We start from the raw sequence: 19,896 nt of genomic DNA, 5'->3' as shown, positions 1-19,896 counted from the left end.
CATACAAACATACACATACATACATATATATACACATACAAACATACACATACATACATATATATACACATACATACATATACATACACACATATATACACATATATATACATATATATATATACACACATACAAACATATACATACATACATATATACATTTATACATACAAACAATCGACCGTCTTTGTTCTGGCCGGTTGCGTAAAGTCTGGTTTGGCAGTTTTGTAACCCGCACGAACAAAAGCCTTTGAATTTCCCGCAGGCGTTCTGACGTCACGTAGGGGCCGCCGAACCCCTGATTGGCTGCGTCGCTGCGTCAGTTTAAAGGGCCAGCACGCGCTGCGCTCCTATTGGTCGAGGGCGTTCCGGCGCCAAGATTCCAATAAAAGGCGAGCGGAGCGCGACCGCCGCGCCAGTCCCCTCCGAGTCTCCCTGCCAGCCGCCGCCTGCTCGCCCTTCCAGCCGCCGCCACTTCACCGTGTTCCCGCCTCTCTGGTCGGCAGTGTCCGGGTCCCCGGAGGGAGAAACATGCTGTCTACTCGCGCGCCTCTTTCCGTCCACAATGAAAACTCGCTCTGCAGTGACGTCAGCAACATGGCGCTGGACAAAGAAAATACGGTGAGAGAAAAACGTCCTCCCGCTCGAGTGTTTGCTGTTTCACCTGTACTTCCGGTGGGGACAAATGCGCTCGCTTGAGCCGTGACGTCACTGTTGGATGGACGTGGTTGCGTGAACGTTTCTCTGCTCCCGCAGCCTCCGAGCCTGAACACCAGCCGCGTCCTGGCCTCCAGAACGGCGCGGAAGATCTTCGCCGAGACTCCGGTAAGTGCGTCACATCCGGAAGCTTCCATCTGTTGATCAGCTGTCAATCATCCCGGTCAATGTCGACGCCCAAGATCTGGCGCCAAAACAGTTCGCCGGTTAAACGTGTCACAATATGCGGCCCGTCGCCCAGTCGAGGGACGCACGATCAAACGTGTTGTCTTGAGACAATCAAAGGCTTGGAAGCGTTGTCAGGGAAACGCTCCTCACACACACACCGAAGGCGTCTGGGGTTGTAAACGTGAGCGTCGACGGGCTCGGTGTTGGCGTATGAACATCTGGAGGTCGTGACCTCGATGGCGTCTGTAGATGTTGGCTCTGTTGGTCTTTCAGCTGAAACCTGTGAAGAAGCGTGGGGAGGGAGAGGCGGAGCCGCTGCTGAAGGACAACCCTCGCCGCTTTGTCATCTTCCCCATCCAGTACCACGACATCTGGCAGATGTACAAGAAGGCCGAGGCCTCGTTCTGGACAGCGGAGGAGGTAAACATGGCCGTCGGCGTCTGTCGGGTGAGCGTTGCATGCTGGGATGCTAACGAGTGCGTGTGTGTCCAGGTGGACCTGTCCAAGGACCTGCAGCACTGGGAGTCTCTGAAGGACGAGGAGCGCTACTTCATTTCCCACGTGTTGGCCTTCTTTGCCGCCAGCGACGGCATTGTCAACGAGAACCTGGTGAGGACGCCGAGCTCTTAACGTGGCGCCGGGGCGTGGTTATCGGGTATTGGCTCCTGCTGCTGCTGCTGCTCTCAAACTCTTGTCAGACATCATGTGCCCCCCTCTGTTCTCTGGGTGGCGTGCAGGTGGAACGCTTCACGCAGGAAGTGCAGGTGACGGAGGCCCGCTGCTTCTACGGGTTCCAGATTGCCATGGAAAACATCCACTCAGAGATGTACAGCCTCCTGATCGATACCTACATCAAGGACCCTCAGGAGAGGTGAGGTGCTGCCGCACGCCGCTGTCCCGCACGCCGCTGCTGTTGTCTGACCGTGTGTTCACCGCCCCACAGAGAATACCTCTTCAACGCCATCGAGACGTTGCCGTGTGTCAAGAAGAAGGCCGACTGGGCGCTCAACTGGATAGGCAACCAGAACGCAACCTACGGTAAAGCCGCCCTCGCCCTCCCCGCTGATCAGGTCTGATATTGACGGCATCTGCAATTGACGGTGAATGTTGTTCCTCCAGGAGAGCGCGTGGTCGCCTTCGCCGCCGTGGAGGGAATCTTCTTCTCTGGTTCCTTTGCCGCCATCTTCTGGCTGAAGAAGCGAGGCCTGATGCCCGGCCTGACCTTCTCCAACGAGCTCATCAGTAGAGATGAGGTGAGTGCCGTCATCTGATTGGCTCTTCAGCGTCCAGTCAGCTGAGTGGTTGCTACAGTGTGTGTGTGTGTGTGTGTGTGTGTGTTTCAGGGCCTTCACTGTGACTTCGCCTGCCTGATGTTCAAACACCTGGTCAACAAACCGGCTGCAGAGACTGTCACCAAGATCATCAAGAACGCTGTGGAGATCGAACAGGTGACCGCCGCGTGACGCTGCAGCTGTACTGCCATGTTGTTGTCGCCGCGGTGACCTGGTTGTGACCCGTCTGGTTTGTGCAGGAGTTCCTGACTAAGGCGCTGCCGGTGAAGCTGATCGGGATGAACTGCGAGCTGATGAAGCGTTACATCGAGTTTGTGGCTGACAGGCTGATGCTGGAGCTCGGCTTCTCCAAGGTAACCATGGGACGACGCGCCTGGGGTTTTGTCACGTAAACTGGCACATTTAGCCACAAACGCTGTGCCTCCACCTTGGGGGCGGTGTCTGCGATGATGAGCGGCGCAGGGGTACGGACCTCAGCCGGTGATGGGGGCTGAGTGTTGCCGCAGACGCTCTGATCAGACGACATGTGGTCACTGGCGGGCGAGCGGCAGCACGAAACAGACGCCTGCCTGAGCAGACCTGTCGAGAGGCTCCGCCTCCACCTCGCTGTGACCTTTAAACTCAGCTGCTGGGTGGAGGTTGTTACTTATTCAGATCATTTTAACCTTCTGTTGAGCTTTAAGCAAATTTTGGTGACATCACAAGTCCAGGTATCGCTGCTTTGAGACAAGGAGTGGGCGTGTCTGAGGTGTGGCGTGTGTCCAGGTGTACCGGGTGGAGAACCCCTTTGACTTCATGGAGAACATCTCTCTGGAGGGGAAGACCAACTTCTTTGAGAAGCGGGTGGGCGAGTACCAGAGGATGGGCGTGATGTCGGGCGCCACAGACAACACCTTCAGGCTGGACGCTGACTTCTGAACACGCCGCCACCGCCACGCTGACTGGCGCACCGGGACACACTTGCGGGTCCAGACGCCACTGAAGACGCCTCTGTTCAGCTGGAGCTGCTGGTGTCCTCAGGCCGGCGGTGAGGAAGGCGCCTGGGACCAGAACTCCTTTTTTAGATTGGCTTTTATCCCTGAAGTCCTCCTGTGTTTTACTTTCTCCAAGTGTAAATATTTATTTAGTTGTAATAAAACAACGTGTGACAGCCACGCCTCTTCTTCCTGGTCCAGCCGGCGGCAGCTCCCACACGTCTCGCTGCCCCGGGCCGTTGACGTGCCGGCACATACGAGCAGCTCACCAGGTTCTGGTGGGCCCGGCGCTTCCCCTCAGGTCTGAAGGAGCTCTGGGCCTCCGCCGTCGTGCCCTCGCTGCCGCTTTCTATTTAAAGAAGCGGCTCCGGGCCCGCGCCGCCTCCTGGTCTACTGAGGTGACTGGTTTGACCTTTCACGCCCGAGGGAGCGCCTTCACTTCCTGTCTGGGCTCACGCGCGTTCCTCTTTGTAGCAAAGATCTCAGGTGCTTCATCTCTCACCTGAGACCAAACTGGTGCCGCCAGGTTCAACGGGCCTTCCAACCCAATCAGGTGGAGTATCTGCTGATTCAGCAGCACCGACCCGCGGCCCGAATGGTTCGGTACCGACTTCACGCCAAGTCAACTGTGTTTTGTAATCGCTGATTTTATTAATGTTGGAACAGTGTTGCCATGGCGATCATTTCTGATCTACATGCAGCTTCTGGGGTCAGGTGATTGTTGACGGTATGTTGTGGGGTCGACGAGCTCATGGCAGCGGGACGTCCTGCAGCGTGACACCCAGCAGCGTGACGTCGCCCGTCACCTCCAGCTGCGTGATGCGGCTCAGGTCCTGGACCCGGTGCTTGTAGACCAGCTGATGGAGGCCGTTGACGGCGACTCTGTAGTGCTGCGCTTCACACAAGATGATCATCTGCAGACAAAACAGAGCAGCGGCGCCATTAAGAGAGTTGGTTCACTAATCTGATCAAAGAAAAAGAGAAGAAATGGAACCCAAAACCCATTTTTAACTCTGTTGGTCTAAAGTTGCAGTTAAAGTGTGACTAGTAGATGAATAAGTTGGACCGCTTCCAGGGGAGCTGCCATGAATGAGCCGCCCCGGAGCCCAGGATAATGTGGGCAACTCATCCAGTCTGGTTCAACTCCTCCACCTTTGGCCCCCGAACCTCAGAGGTGTGTGGGTTGCTATGGTGACGGTCTGCAAGTTTATCAATGTAACAGATTATTTTTGATTGGACGGAACTAAAAGATGTGCTTGTAGGTGAACGTGGTACCTCGAAGTACTCTCCGTCTGTGAAGGGGAAGGCATCCAGCTGCTGCTCCTCGCCGCCCCAGCATCCTGACAGGAAGGAGTTTCTGACCAATACCTCCGCCTTCATCCTGGGGTTCAGGTGGAGAGCGATGTCACTGCTGCCTGACACACGCAGGTTCACCCCAAAACTGAGAAGATAAACCCGCCACCATGATTGTAGTTTCTGCAGGAGCAGAGTTCAGAGACTAAAGCCTGGTTTATGCTTCTGCGTCACGGTGACGCCGTACCTGCGCCGCTGACATGGACCCTGCAGCGTAGCCTGACATGCAACTCCAAAAAATCCTGACTACGTGTCGCGTCAATGTGCCGTGACGTGAACATCAAGGACTGTGATTGGTCCCCTCAGAGGTCGTCGCCGAATGCATGAGGTGGAGGAACCTCTGCGCCAAATATGTTCGTCTCCGGAAGAAAATGGCCACAAGAAGCCATGTTTGTCGTGTTCAAAGTTGACAGTTTGACTCATGAAAGCCAACAGTCGTTCAAAGAAAAGCACTGGACTTTCTGTTGAAAATAGTTTTGTTTTGGAATCCGACAAGAGCCCCCGAAACCATACAAAGACACAGCCACACCCCCTAGCGGCTTGGCGGTGAATTGCAGAGCAACGCGTTCCCTCGATGCAGAACTTCGAATGCTCGTAGGGTCTACGGCGTCGCCGCGATGCAGAAGCATAAACCAAGCTTGAGGCAGTCATGTTAGTCAGCTCAACGTCGGAATGTTGGCGAGGGACACAGATGCAGCGGCGACGTGTCTGAGGTGCGCTCAGGTACCTGTTGGCATTCTGGTTGGTCCGACCTTTGATCACGAAAGTGTTTCCGGCGCGAAGCCCCTTCGCCAGCCCCCCTCTGAAGGGAACAGCCTACAAACACCACAGTTGAGGTGACACACTCAACACAGCAGGTGCATTCAGGTCACATGACCAACCTTAATGTTTGTTTACTTCTTATCTGGTCTGAAACCAAACACTACAGACTGATACAAGGGATGACATTTGATGGGGGGACTGGCGGTTTCTTGGCCCCTCCCACTGACCGAGAGGAACAGGTTTGATATACTGATCAGATTTTAACGATCACCTTCTTAAGGTGAAACTCACCAAGTCACCAGACGCGGAGACGATCGGCTGCAAAGACAACGAGCATCGCATCGTTAGTTGGTGGCCAGAGTCAGGAGTGACACTTCAGTGACAGTTATTTCCTGCTCTGTTGGTGAGGTCGCAATAGACATTTTTCATGGACTGGTGATGTCATGGCAGCAGCAAGATGGAGGTGGTACACAGTCACATGACCGGTCCAGTTCTTTAAGCAGCGAGTGGGGAGATAATGAGCAGCCTCACCTGCAGCTCTGCATCCTGATTGGTCCGTCTACTGATGGCAGAACAAGCAGAACTCTAGAAAAAACAAAGGAAGTGTCTCGTTGACCTTCATTGGCATTTGTGAGGACGGGTGTTGGCGTGTGACTCACAGGACTCGGCAGAACGCCGACAGCTTCAACTTTGACCTTCCCAGAAATAGCGAGTGTGTCAACAAGCTCCAGCTCCAGTCGGTGTTTGTAGTCCAGAACGTGAGCGCCATTCACGGCCACCTGGGTGCCAGTGAGAAGACACACCATCAGTTGACCACAAACCTGTTCCTCTAGGACACTGCCATTACCATGGCAACCAACCTCCGCATCACATGGTTTCTATGAGCTGTCATATTTGCTAGCAATCAATCAATGTTTCCAGTCGCTGTTAAATAAAGACTCAGATCAGGTTCAGGTTCAGGATCGTGGTGACTCCGCTGCTCTCCACCAACATGGCTGTACGTCTCTCACCTTGAACTTGTCCTTCAGGATGAGGACAATGAGCTCGAAGGAGGCCCCGGTAGCGAGGGGCATCTGGTGCAGGATCTCCTCCCGGCCCCAGCGCTCCCTCTGCAGCGTGTTGCACACGATGACCGGCGACCTCTTGAACCTGGGGTTGAAGTGGAACGCCACATCGGCCCTCGGCTTCACACTGTTGCCACAGGTGAAATCTACCTGGAACCTATAAAACAGCCACAGGCCCATCAGAGGAGGGAAGGAGGGAGACCAGCAGGAAGAAGGAGAGCAGGTCCAAACCTGTCGGCATCAGATGGCACAGAACCCCGGATCAGGACCATCTCCCCTGGAAGGAGCCCGCCCAGGATGGTCCCAGCGAAGGGAACCACCTGAGGACACGGAACAGCACATTCTACAATTTCATTTCCACATTCAGGAGTGAAATGGTTGATGTGGCTGTTTGACTGTTAACAGAGTTTACCGTTAACTCTAGAATCAGCTAGAGGGGTCAGGTAGATGCGTCAGCTAGAGAGGTCGGTAGATTAACAGCTAGAGGGGTCAGGTAGATGCGTCAGCTAGAGAGGTCGGTAGATTAACAGCTAGACGGGTCGGTAGATTAACAGCTAGAGGGGTCGGTAGATTAACAGCTAGAGGGGTCGATAGATTAGCAGCTAGACGGGTCTGTAGATTAACAGCTAGAGGGGTCGGTAGATTAACAGCTAGACGGGTCTGTAGATTAACAGCTAGAGGGGTCGGTAGATTAACAGCTAGACGGGTCTGTAGATTAACAGCTAGACGGGTCGGTAGATTAACAGCTAGAGGGGTCGGTAGATTAACAGCTAGACGGGTCGGTAGATTAACAGCTAGAGGGGTCGGTAGATTAACAGCTAGACGGGTCTGTAGATTAACAGCTAGACGGGTCGGTAGATTAACAGCTAGAGGGGTCGGTAGATTAACAGCTAGAGGGGTCGGTAGATTAACAGCTAGACGGGTCGGTAGATTAACAGCTAGACGGGTCTGTAGATTAACAGCTAGACGGGTCGGTAGATTAACAGCTAGAGGGGTCGGTAGATTAACAGCTAGAGGGGTCGGTAGATTAACAGCTAGACGGGTCGGTAGATTAACAGCTAGACGGGTCGGTAGATTAACAGCTAGACGGGTCGGTAGATTAACAGCTAGAGGGGTCGGTAGATTAACAGCTAGACGGGTCGGTAGATTAACAGCTAGACGGGTCGGTAGATTAACAGCTAGAGGGGTCGGTAGATTAACAGCTAGAGGGGTCGGTAGATTAACAGCTAGACGGGTCTGTAGATTAACAGCTAGACGGGTCGGTAGATTAACAGCTAGACGGGTCGGTAGATTAACAGCTAGAGGGGTCGGTAGATTAACAGCTAGAGGGGTCGGTAGATTAACAGCTAGACGGGTCGGTAGATTAACAGCTAGAGGGGTCGGTAGATTAACAGCTAGACGGGTCGGTAGATTAACAGCTAGAGGGGTCGGTAGATTAACAGCTAGACGGGTCTGTAGATTAACAGCTAGAGGGGTCGGTAGATTAACAGCTAGACGGGTCTGTAGATTAACAGCTAGACGGGTCGGTAGATTAACAGCTAGAGGGGTCGGTAGATTAACAGCTAGAGGGGTCGGTAGATTAACAGCTAGACGGGTCTGTAGATTAACAGCTAGACGGGTCGGTAGATTAACAGCTAGAGGGGTCGGTAGATTAACAGCTAGAGGGGTCGGTAGATTAACAGCTAGACGGGTCTGTAGATTAACAGCTAGACGGGTCGGTAGATTAACAGCTAGACGGGTCGGTAGATTAACAGCTAGAGGGGTCGGTAGATTAACAGCTAGAGGGGTCGGTAGATTAACAGCTAGACGGGTCGGTAGATTAACAGCTAGAGGGGTCGGTAGATTAACAGCTAGACGGGTCGGTAGATTAACAGCTAGAGGGGTCGGTAGATTAACAGCTAGACGGGTCTGTAGATTAACAGCTAGAGGGGTCGGTAGATTAACAGCTAGACGGGTCTGTAGATTAACAGCTAGACGGGTCGGTAGATTAACAGCTAGAGGGGTCGGTAGATTAACAGCTAGAGGGGTCGGTAGATTAACAGCTAGACGGGTCTGTAGATTAACAGCTAGACGGGTCGGTAGATTAACAGCTAGACGGGTCTGTAGATTAACAGCTAGAGGGGTCGGTAGATTAACAGCTAGACGGGTCTGTAGATTAACAGCTAGACGGGTCGGTAGATTAACAGCTAGACGGGTCGGTAGATTAACAGCTAGAGAGGTCGGTAGATTAACAGCTAGACGGGTCGGTAGATTAACAGCTAGAGAGGTCGGTAGATTAACAGCTAGACGGGTCTGTAGATTAACAGCTAGACGGGTCGGTAGATTAACAGCTAGACGGGTCGGTAGATTAACAGCTAGAGAGGTCGGTAGATTAACAGCTAGACGGGTCGGTAGATTAACAGCTAGACGGGTCGTGTTAACGCTCACGGGCTGAGGTGTCATGAATTGTTCCTGGCTTCTCAAGCGGCGGTACATTTCAGCAGAGCAGGCTGAGGATGAGCGGCAACGTTTACGTCCCGGTGTGACGATGAAATGAGGGGCGCTACCGATTCGGTCAACACCGGTGTGATGAGAGGAAACTGAATTATATTTAGCTAGATTTGGATTCATCATATATATGTATATATAACACACACACACACACACATATATATAGAGAGAGAGATTGCATCAGTCTTGAGCCTACTCATTCGGAGCTAGCTCCTTTAGCTGCTAACCTTCGTGGCAAGACGCGCTCCTATGTGAAACCACAAGTGTGAACACTCACCGGGTTCACAAACGTCTGTCTAGGCTGTGACATCGATATCTCCCAGCTGATAACGGCTGTTGCTGCTTGTTTACTTCCGGATTCTACGTCACCAACAGCTGACGGTCACGCGCAGCAGAAAGGGGGGCCCGTGGCGCCGCCGCGGGTCTGAATCCATCTCAAGCCCTGTTCATGCTCACCGTGGAGCCTTTGGTTCGTACTCTGCGTTCATTTCGTCCGTTTTTCAGCACGTTTCCATGAAGCGGACCAAACAGGAGTACCACCGGAAATGGTGGGGGCAGTGTTGGTGTGGCTCCCCTACACGTGAAGGAGAAATAGCAATGGCGGAACTATTTGGGGAGACGTGCGAGTTTATTAAGGTTGCGTCCGAACTGCCAAGTACCAACCTACGTCCTCCTGCTACGACCTAAACATGGCGGCACCATTCAGACACCCTAGAAGATTGGTGGTGAAGCACGACCTCTACTGGCAGAGCACAGATACCACAATTAGGTAGACTGCACCAACGAAAGCACCACCTGCTGGCCTGACTGTGGTACTGCACTCCACTCTGAGCACCTTTCACTCATCCTCTATTATTAAGCACTGAACGCACCTTTAGTCATCAACAACTATAAATGTTGGTGTTCATCAGAATGGGAGACTGTTGGTGGCGCTAACTTGGCTTCAGGGTCCACAAGTTTTTAGGGGACGAAGAAGAAGTCCGCGGTGCATTGTGGGCCATAGGTTGCTCCGTAGGATGCACCTGAACCGACCTCCAATGTGGGCGTGTTTAGGCTGGAATGTAGGTTGAGAAGTAGGTCGCTACTCACGCCAGTTGTGGTTTGGGACAGCCTCCGACCTGCTCTGAGACCTGCCATCAGACCTGCTTGGCCATTCGGACGCAGCCATCGTAGCTCGTTGGAGAGAAGTTCTGTTTGGACACCATTTTCCATGCTAGCAGCGCTTGTTTGTGAAAGTTGGCTAATTTCACAGGTAACTTATTCATCTACTAGTCACACTTTAACTGCAACTTTAGACCAACAGAGTTAAAAATGGGTTTTGGGTTCCATTTCTTCTCTTTTTCTTTGATCAGATTAGTGAACCATTTCACTTTGAACGTATTGTTTAGTGTAACAAAACTGCACGCCTCAAGACCTCCAAGCCATCTTCAGTTACATAGAAGATCTTTCTTTTAATAATGCCATCTGTTCCTCCAGAGAAAATTGAATCAAGTTTGATTGAATTTCTTGTATATCGCAGCAGGCGTTTCCAGCGATAAAGACACAAACCCAGCTGGGGACGCCCCCTCCTCTGGACGGTAAAACTCTGCCCTCTCATCAGCCACACGTTGACCTGAAGGCACTGCCGAGGTGTCATGTTTCTCAATCCCAACACCCAAATGGTTTCTTCACAGGGAAACCGTTCACTCCAAGTTGATTGCATCCCTTCATCGGAATAAAACAGATTTGTTGAGATTCATTGTCAACCCTGACCCAGCAGAGAACTCTCGCCACAATGAACCGCTCTCATCACCTCCTGCCTGTTGGATAGAAAAAGTGGCGTCGTTGGGCTCATTTAGGTTCTCTCCCCAAGGCACCGACACCTTGGAATAACCCTCTCTAACCCAACTAACATGGGGCTGATATTTCATTTAATTCTTCATCAAATTCAGACATGAGCCGTCCTAACCTGGAGGGTTGTTATCTTAAGACTCGATGCATTCTTGACCTCTGCTGAGCGTCGCCTTGGTCTCACGGTCTGAAGCCGTCATCAACACTGTCAAAGTCCTTCTTTACGCCTTGAAGCCACAAACCAGCGTTGCCTTCATGTTCGGCATTGACAGCGAGACTCCTGGCAGAAATCAGCCGCCCTGGGAGGGACGTGTTCGTCACCACACTTGATTGGTCAGCTTGAGTCGACAAAGAGCGGTGAACTCAAAGTTCCTTTTTTCCAGATTCACAAAGTTTTTAGTGCATTTGTCACCTTTTTCTAGCCACTCCCACCAAGTCAGAGGTGACTTGTGTCCGTTCAGTTGTGCGACAGTCAAGTCGGTTTGGAGGCGCAGCGAGACCCCGGTGTTCACGCGCACCAACAGCCTAGGGCAGGTTGGCAATCTTACATTGATCAACTTGCAGACCGTCATCATAGCAACCCACACACGTCTGAGGTTCGGGGGCCAAACGTGGAGGAGTTGAACCAGACTGGATGAGCTGCCCACATTATCCTGTCCCGGATCATCAGAAACACAAACCGGTCCCTGATGCTCTGGGGCGGCTCATTCATGGCAGCTCCCCTGGAAGCGCCGTCTTTTGTCTCTCGGGTTGGGACTCGGCGAGAGCGGTCGCACTCCTCCTCTCTCCTCCTCTTCTTTTCTGTCTGTCTCATTCTTTGTCTCAACTCCTATCCAGCGCAGCTGTGAGCTCTCTACCTAAAACTAATCATGGAATTGATCAGCTGGTCTCTCAACACTATTGACACCATATTTTCGACAAGGAAATCAGGACCGGAGGAACCTGCCTGTCCGCATGGAACCGACCCTGTGGGCTACGTTCTCGATTCCTGGGGGAGATGGCGTATCGCGTGCTTGACGCCTCCCTCCGTGGAGGACATCGAGGACCTCTACTTATTTGGGTTCATGGTGGTGGGGCTTCTCCTCCTCGGACTTGGAGGTGCCCTCACATACCGCAAAATTGGCAGGACGACGGCTGCCACCAGATCTGGACCTTCACAACTGACCGTCATTTACAACGCAATTATTGAGGCTGGCAAAGCGGGGCAACAACAGACTCTTGAACTGAAACGCAGGATGGAAACCATCTTGGAGCAGTTGGCCGCTTTGCGAAGGGGAGAGTGATGTTGAAGACCAGAAAATTTTAACTTACAATTTGGACTGAAAGAAGAAGAAGCTCCTCTGCCCAAACCCAAACACAGCTTCCTTATTGGCTACTGAAGGTCACCTGCCCATTGTTTATCCTCCAGGAGAACTCCTTCTGCCTTGGTGACATAAATGGCACGTACTATCCCCCCCCCCCCGCCTCTGCCCTCTCCACCTCCCTTGGGGTGGCTGCAGCCTGCCCCGCCCGGGCTTGGTGGCGCGGCCCTGCTGCGACGCCTCACTCTCACTTGCCTCCATTGGGTCAACGGACTGCTCAAGTTTAGCGCACATAAACAAATGTATTTGTGCTGTTAATTCTGAAGGGTTCCATTGTTGCTTTCAGTCTGGAAGAATTGTGACCGCTTGTGATCGTTGTTTCAGGCTTTGAGTTGTGGAATGCAATTTCGCCTTGGGCTCGATCCCTTGGTGACAATGAAACACTCTCTCTCTTAATGGCGCCGCTGCTCTGTTTTGTCTGCAGATGATCATCTTGTGTGAAGCGCAGCACTACAGAGTCGCCGTCAACGGCCTCCATCAGCTGGTCTACAAGCACCGGGTCCAGGACCTGAGCCGCATCACGCAGCTGGAGGTGACGGGCGACGTCACGCTGCTGGGTGTCACGCTGCAGGACGTCCCGCTGCCATGAGCTCGTCGACCCCACAACATACCGTCAACAATCACCTGACCCCAGAAGCTGCATGTAGATCAGAAATGATCGCCATGGCAACACTGTTCCAACATTAATAAAATCAGCGATTACAAAACACAGTTGACTTGGCGTGAAGTCGGTACCGAACCATTCGGGCCGCGGGTCGGTGCTGCTAAATCAGCAGATACTCCACCTGATTGGGTTGGAAGGCCCGTTGAACCTGGCGGCACCAGTTTGGTCTCAGGTGAGAGATGAAGCACCTGAGATCTTTGCTACAAAGAGGAACGCGCGTGAGCCCAGACAGGAAGTGAAGGCGCTCCCTCGGGCGTGAAAGGTCAAACCAGTCACCTCAGTAGACCAGGAGGCGGCGCGGGCCCGGAGCCGCTTCTTTAAATAGAAAGCGGCAGCGAGGGCACGACGGCGGAGGCCCAGAGCTCCTTCAGACCTGAGGGGAAGCGCCGGGCCCACCAGAACCTGGTGAGCTGCTCGTATGTGCCGGCACGTCAACGGCCCGGGGCAGCGAGACGTGTGGGAGCTGCCGCCGGCTGGACCAGGAAGAAGAGGCGTGGCTGTCACACGTTGTTTTATTACAACTAAATAAATATTTACACTTGGAGAAAGTAAAACACAGGAGGACTTCAGGGATAAAAGCCAATCTAAAAAAGGAGTTCTGGTCCCAGGCGCCTTCCTCACCGCCGGCCTGAGGACACCAGCAGCTCCAGCTGAACAGAGGCGTCTTCAGTGGCGTCTGGACCCGCAAGTGTGTCCCGGTGCGCCGGTCAGCGTGGCGGTGGCGGCGTGTTCAGAAGTCAGCGTCCAGCCTGAAGGTGTTGTCTGTGGCGCCCGACATCACGCCCATCCTCTGGTACTCGCCCACCCGCTTCTCAAAGAAGTTGGTCTTCCCCTCCAGAGAGATGTTCTCCATGAAGTCAAAGGGGTTCTCCACCCGGTACACCTGGACACACGCCACACCTCAGACACGCCCACTCCTTGTCTCAAAGCAGCGATACCTGGACTTGTGATGTCACCAAAATTTGCTTAAAGCTCAACAGAAGGTTAAAATGATCTGAATAAGTAACAACCTCCACCCAGCAGCTGAGTTTAAAGGTCACAGCGAGGTGGAGGCGGAGCCTCTCGACAGGTCTGCTCAGGCAGGCGTCTGTTTCGTGCTGCCGCTCGCCCGCCAGTGACCACATGTCGTCTGATCAGAGCGTCTGCGGCAACACTCAGCCCCCATCACCGGCTGAGGTCCGTACCCCTGCGCCGCTCATCATCGCAGACACCGCCCCCAAGGTGGAGGCACAGCGTTTGTGGCTAAATGTGCCAGTTTACGTGACAAAACCCCAGGCGCGTCGTCCCATGGTTACCTTGGAGAAGCCGAGCTCCAGCATCAGCCTGTCAGCCACAAACTCGATGTAACGCTTCATCAGCTCGCAGTTCATCCCGATCAGCTTCACCGGCAGCGCCTTAGTCAGGAACTCCTGCACAAACCAGACGGGTCACAACCAGGTCACCGCGGCGACAACAACATGGCAGTACAGCTGCAGCGTCACGCGGCGGTCACCTGTTCGATCTCCACAGCGTTCTTGATGATCTTGGTGACAGTCTCTGCAGCCGGCTTGTTGACCAGGTGTTTGAACATCAGGCAGGCGAAGTCACAGTGAAGGCCCTGAAACACACACACACACACACACTGTAGCAACCACTCAGCTGACTGGACGCTGAAGAGCCAATCAGATGACGGCACTCACCTCATCTCTACTGATGAGCTCGTTGGAGAAGGTCAGGCCGGGCATCAGGCCTCGCTTCTTCAGCCAGAAGATGGCGGCAAAGGAACCAGAGAAGAAGATTCCCTCCACGGCGGCGAAGGCGACCACGCGCTCTCCTGGAGGAACAACATTCACCGTCAATTGCAGATGCCGTCAATATCAGACCTGATCAGCGGGGAGGGCGAGGGCGGCTTTACCGTAGGTTGCGTTCTGGTTGCCTATCCAGTTGAGCGCCCAGTCGGCCTTCTTCTTGACACACGGCAACGTCTCGATGGCGTTGAAGAGGTATTCTCTGTGGGGCGGTGAACACACGGTCAGACAACAGCAGCGGCGTGCGGGACAGCGGCGTGCGGCAGCACCTCACCTCTCCTGAGGGTCCTTGATGTAGGTATCGATCAGGAGGCTGTACATCTCTGAGTGGATGTTTTCCATGGCAATCTGGAACCCGTAGAAGCAGCGGGCCTCCGTCACCTGCACTTCCTGCGTGAAGCGTTCCACCTGCACGCCACCCAGAGAACAGAGGGGGGCACATGATGTCTGACAAGAGTTTGAGAGCAGCAGCAGCAGCAGGAGCCAATACCCGATAACCACGCCCCGGCGCCACGTTAAGAGCTCGGCGTCCTCACCAGGTTCTCGTTGACAATGCCGTCGCTGGCGGCAAAGAAGGCCAACACGTGGGAAATGAAGTAGCGCTCCTCGTCCTTCAGAGACTCCCAGTGCTGCAGGTCCTTGGACAGGTCCACCTGGACACACACGCACTCGTTAGCATCCCAGCATGCAACGCTCACCCGACAGACGCCGACGGCCATGTTTACCTCCTCCGCTGTCCAGAACGAGGCCTCGGCCTTCTTGTACATCTGCCAGATGTCGTGGTACTGGATGGGGAAGATGACAAAGCGGCGAGGGTTGTCCTTCAGCAGCGGCTCCGCCTCTCCCTCCCCACGCTTCTTCACAGGTTTCAGCTGAAAGACCAACAGAGCCAACATCTACAGACGCCATCGAGGTCACGACCTCCAGATGTTCATACGCCAACACCGAGCCCGTCGACGCTCACGTTTACAACCCCAGACGCCTTCGGTGTGTGTGTGAGGAGCGTTTCCCTGACAACGCTTCCAAGCCTTTGATTGTCTCAAGACAACACGTTTGATCGTGCGTCCCTCGACTGGGCGACGGGCCGCATATTGTGACACGTTTAACCGGCGAACTGTTTTGGCGCCAGATCTTGGGCGTCGACATTGACCGGGATGATTGACAGCTGATCAACAGATGGAAGCTTCCGGATGTGACGCACTTACCGGAGTCTCGGCGAAGATCTTCCGCGCCGTTCTGGAGGCCAGGACGCGGCTGGTGTTCAGGCTCGGAGGCTGCGGGAGCAGAGAAACGTTCACGCAACCACGTCCATCCAACAGTGACGTCACGGCTCAAGCGAGCGCATTTGTCCCCACCGGAAGTACAGGTGAAACAGCAAACACTCGAGCGGGAGGACGTTTTTCTCTCACCGTATTTTCTTTGTCCAGCGCCATGTTGCTGACGTCACTGCAGAGCGAGTTTTCATTGTGGACGGAAAGAGGCGCGCGAGTAGACAGCATGTTTCTCCCTCCGGGGACCCGGACACTGCCGACCAGAGAGGCGGGAACACGGTGAAGTGGCGGCGGCTGGAAGGGCGAGCAGGCGGCGGCTGGCAGGGAGACTCGGAGGGGACTGGCGCGGCGGTCGCGCTCCGCTCGCCTTTTATTGGAATCTTGGCGCCGGAACGCCCTCGACCAATAGGAGCGCAGCGCGTGCTGGCCCTTTAAACTGACGCAGCGACGCAGCCAATCAGGGGTTCGGCGGCCCCTACGTGACGTCAGAACGCCTGCGGGAAATTCAAAGGCTTTTGTTCGTGCGGGTTACAAAACTGCCAAACCAGACTTTACGCAACCGGCCAGAACAAAGACGACGGGAAACGCTCGTTGGTTTGCAACCGCCGAGGTCCCGCCAAATTGCCGGGTCATCGTTTCATCATTGACTCCGGATAAATCCCTGTCTTTGGCTGAAGTGATGTTTGCAACTGCTCCACTTTCTTGTTTTCAGGCTCAAGGAGATCAGAGGGAGGAAGAAATGGTCTTGGTCACGTGACCCGGGGGCGCCTCCGTGGCGGGAGCTGTAGTTTTTCCTGGGTTGGCTGTGGCCAGGCTTTATTCAACAGAGCAAATGTTCAAACAAGGAGGCCCGTTAAACATCACAAGTCCAAATGTTTCCTGGCTGAAGAAGACAGACGTATGAACACTAAACTCTGAAGGCCAGAGGGCGGCGGTGGGGGAACGTCTCCGTTCTGACACGGCCAACAAAGACACCACCGACTGCTGCCTGCTGTCCCTCCCCAGCAGTCGGGGACTGACTTCAGCTCACTGCTCCACAACCAACGTCCAAGCATTCCTCTGCAGCTGAACTCCTCACTCCTGCAGTCATAACTGGAATAAATGTCATTGAGAGGAGGACCAAACATTCTCAGTGACATCATTTCCTGTCACCTTGGTGACGAACGGCTTCTCTTTCATGTTCAACATCGGTAATGAAGTTTCAGTTTCACTCAGAATGAGGTGATGAATCCAAGATGGCCGCTGACCTCCCCAGCAACAGACATCCTGATGAATGTTTTCAGCTGCTTGGTGCCTCGCTACGATGAGAGTCTGAGGTCACGGCGGTGCTGGACTGACATTCTGTTCATCGATGGCGTGAAGGTCCAACAGAGGTGAAATCTCAGGGGTTTACAAGCAAATCTACGAATGAAAGGATCGCTCAAAACGAGAAATGTCAGTCTCCTTTGCCGGTCACCAGGAGGTCTTGTCGTGAGGCGTTGTTTTCCTCCGAGGCAGAAGGGGGGGCTTTGATTTCCCAACGAATGATTGTAGACTGAAAATCTATTGGTTAAACTTGATTGTAGGGAATCATGGCGCTGGGCTTTTTTCTGCTTGGCGGTTTAAAGGCTTTGCTTGTGTGACCTCATCTCAAGCTGCCTGTTGAGCTTCCAACAACTTCCATCATGATGGAATAAGAAGCATGGAGCCTAAGAAACAGGACAGTGTTTCCAAGGACTGGTGTGACCAAGGCAGGTTTATTATTAAATATAGTTCTTATTTTTAAACCTCTAAATGATCCTGGGGTCCAGCTCCCAATGAGTGCACCCAAAAAAACAGGATTAAACATTTATCTTTGAGTCAAGTCAGGTTTATTTGTGCGGCACCAAACCCCAACCAAAGTTCTCTCCTGACTCTTTCCAAGTAGAGCAGGTCCAGGATCAGTGTGGACGGAGAGAGAGCAGGACAGAGACAAAGACAGAGAATGGAGGAGGACAGAGAGACAGAAGGAGAGAGAGGGACAGAGATAAAGAGAGAGAGAAAGGAGGAGAGACTGATGGACAGAGACAAAGACAGGGAATGGAGGAGGACAGAGAGACAGAAGGAGAGAGAGGGACAGAGATAAAGAGAGAGAGAAAGGAGGAGAGACTGATGGACAGAGACAAAGACAGAGAATGGAGGAGGACAGAGAGACAGAAGGAGAGAGAGGGACAGAGATAAAGAGAGAGAGAAAGGAGGAGAGACTGATGGACAGAGACAAAGACAGGGAATGGAGGAGGACAGAGAGACAGAAGGAGAGAGAGGGACAGAGATAAAGAGAGAGAGAAAGGAGGAGAGACTGATGGACAGAGACAAAGACAGAGAATGGAGGAAGACAGACTATATTATATATATTCTTCTTCTTCGTATTATTATTACCCATAACCGGATAAGCGGAAGGGGCAGCCCGGTGGACCAGTGGTTAATGAACGGTTAATTAGCGCTGTTAATGAATCTGTATGTAAAGTGACAGAAAACAAAAACGCTTCCAGGACATCCAACCCACGAATCCCCCCCTTTCACACTGAAACGTGGGTCTAAGCGGGTTTTTGTACGCACACCGAGTGGGAAAACCTCTTGGAAACGTGAAGTGGTCGGTGGTTCACCCTGGGTTTCTGCTCGGGGCTACGCTTCCTTCCAGCAGTCACCCTGCTGCTCAGGGGCTATCGGGGGATGAGCAGCTATGCTAGCCCGGGTTGTTGATGCTAATCATGAGAGCTGACTGACTCTCCATGGTGTGAAGCTGCTCTTCTAGCTCACCGAGCCTCGCCTCCAAGGCTACAAACAAACTACATTCATACACTTAGCAGCTCCATCAAGGAGACAGAGGAGGAACTGAACACGTGACACACTGGGCGTGACAGCAGAGCGAGAGGAAGGGGAGGAGCCATGGCTTACCGCTAAACACAACTAGCACAAAAGCTAACGAGAGTGAACATAGTAAAGATCAAAGTTAAAATAACTCTCTCTCTCTCTCTATATATATATAATCACTAAATGATGACAAATGAAGAACACCCCTGTGACACCAGGGGTCCGTTTCACAAAGCAGGTTTAGTGAAAACTCGGGTCTGCGAACCCTGAAAGAAGGAAAACCGAGTGTTCCGTTTCACAAAGGGAGGTCACTCAAACCAGAGAGAGGGTTCACTCTCCTGTTTCACAGACTGCGGTAACTTCAGCTCTCGGTCAGTTACCGCAGTAACAGACGCTATGAAGCTAACCTGGTCGGGACCAGGTTTTTGTCAATGAACCTCGAGTTTCTCGCTGTCTCCGCCCACTTCCAGAGCCACATCCCCCATTTGATTTCTGCATTCATTCATCAGCAGGCGAGTTTCTCAACTAACATGGCAGGTCCTTTTCTTGACGGTCCCGTGGATGAAGGTGCAGCATTGCTGCGCACAATTAAATATTCGTCTGGAGATGGAGATCAGACCGTAGACGTTCTTGCTGTTCCAGACAGTGTCGGACCGTTTGACATCAGTCCATCGTCTACATACACAACCTCCTCCGTCCTTACATTGGCAACCTCACCAGTCGTAGTCATGCTTCACGTCACACACACTATAGATCTGAATGACACCAGCAGGGACGGCTCACAGCTTCTTCCTCGTCGCCAGGGGTCACAGGGGCGTTGTGTCCTTCAGGAAACTCATCGTCGGAGTCGAGACGACCGGCCAACATCTGAAACGCTGTTGTGAAACCAGGATTCAATCAAGAGGGTTGCGTTTCACAGCATGTCCTTGTTGCTCCATACGTGATATTTATGAGTGAAAACTTACACTTGAAAAGAAGAGACCATGGAAGGAAGGCCTGGCAGTGAAAGGATCAGTGTTGTGGAGACAGAAAAACACTTAGCCAGTTCTGACAGAATATGGCAGGGTATGACATTCCATGTAGAGTTCGGATTCTTCAAAGGTGTTGCAGCCAAGTGATCTTAAATGTGTTATTGAAAGTACAGGAGTCTCAAAAATGTAGTCCACCATTTTCATAGTCATTCATGAGAACAGACTTCTTCACACGATGAGCTCGATTTCCCACAAGAAGTTGAGGAGAAGCTTGTCAATCTCAGAAATGAGTTTGTTGTCTACATGCAGAGACGGAGAGGCGAACGTTGGCCCCTGCCTCAGACAGAAGACTTCTCCCTC

At 52.9% G+C, this 19,896-nt stretch overlaps 3 protein-coding genes, 1 long non-coding RNA gene and 2 other non-coding genes across 8 annotated transcripts; 3 read left to right on the top strand and 3 right to left on the bottom strand.

Annotated features, from left to right (window-relative positions):
• Positions 1-375: 375 nt before the first annotated feature.
• Positions 376-3,327, top strand: rrm2 (ribonucleotide reductase M2 polypeptide). Its single transcript, XM_086190174.1, has 10 exons — positions 376-621; positions 757-825; positions 1,159-1,305; positions 1,378-1,494; positions 1,623-1,756; positions 1,829-1,923; positions 2,005-2,138; positions 2,229-2,333; positions 2,417-2,530; positions 2,943-3,327. Exons 1-10 carry the CDS (start codon positions 532-534, stop codon positions 3,093-3,095), a joined length of 1,158 nt encoding a protein of 385 aa, XP_086046300.1. The 5' UTR covers positions 376-531; the 3' UTR covers positions 3,096-3,327.
• Positions 2,618-2,755, top strand: LOC147243463 (small nucleolar RNA SNORD94). The gene has a single exon (XR_015110791.1). It is a non-coding gene; the product is annotated as a small nucleolar RNA SNORD94 (small nucleolar RNA).
• A 455-nt stretch (positions 3,328-3,782) lies between the features above and the next one.
• lgals8a (galectin 8a) lies at positions 3,783-9,509 on the bottom strand. Of its 3 annotated transcripts, none has more exons than XM_086190175.1 (9): positions 9,098-9,505; positions 6,562-6,650; positions 6,277-6,487; positions 5,926-6,045; positions 5,798-5,851; positions 5,558-5,584; positions 5,232-5,320; positions 4,427-4,592; positions 3,783-4,065 (listed from the first exon to the last, which is right to left on the bottom strand). In XM_086190175.1, exons 1-9 carry the CDS (start codon positions 9,128-9,130, stop codon positions 3,901-3,903), a joined length of 954 nt encoding a protein of 317 aa, XP_086046301.1. In that variant the 5' UTR covers positions 9,131-9,505; the 3' UTR covers positions 3,783-3,900. The 3 variants fall into 3 exon arrangements, with proteins under 3 accessions (XP_086046301.1, XP_086046304.1, XP_086046303.1); XM_086190178.1 differs by having other exon boundaries at positions 9,048-9,122; XM_086190177.1 differs by lacking the exon at positions 6,562-6,650 and having other exon boundaries at positions 6,277-6,561; positions 9,098-9,509.
• Positions 9,107-12,718, top strand: LOC147243460 (uncharacterized). The gene is made up of 2 exons (XR_015110683.1): positions 9,107-10,072; positions 12,436-12,718. It is a non-coding gene; the product is annotated as an uncharacterized LOC147243460 (long non-coding RNA).
• Positions 12,719-13,173: 455 nt separating this feature from the next.
• LOC147243458 (ribonucleoside-diphosphate reductase subunit M2) lies at positions 13,174-16,123 on the bottom strand. The gene is made up of 10 exons (XM_086190173.1): positions 15,872-16,123; positions 15,668-15,736; positions 15,188-15,334; positions 14,999-15,115; positions 14,737-14,870; positions 14,570-14,664; positions 14,355-14,488; positions 14,168-14,272; positions 13,971-14,084; positions 13,174-13,558 (listed from the first exon to the last, which is right to left on the bottom strand). Exons 1-10 carry the CDS (start codon positions 15,959-15,961, stop codon positions 13,406-13,408), a joined length of 1,158 nt encoding a protein of 385 aa, XP_086046299.1. The 5' UTR covers positions 15,962-16,123; the 3' UTR covers positions 13,174-13,405.
• LOC147243459 (small nucleolar RNA SNORD94) lies at positions 13,746-13,883 on the bottom strand. Its single transcript, XR_015110790.1, has one exon. It is a non-coding gene; the product is annotated as a small nucleolar RNA SNORD94 (small nucleolar RNA).
• Positions 16,124-19,896: the final 3,773 nt, after the last annotated feature.

Source organism: Aulostomus chinensis, chromosome 20, assembly GCF_037954235.1.
Source record: "Aulostomus chinensis isolate RoL2024-O1b breed Wild chromosome 20, RoL_Achi_v1.0, whole genome shotgun sequence".
Lineage (NCBI taxonomy): Eukaryota > Metazoa > Chordata > Actinopteri > Syngnathiformes > Aulostomidae > Aulostomus > Aulostomus chinensis.
This window is presented reverse-complemented; position numbering and strand designations above follow the sequence as displayed.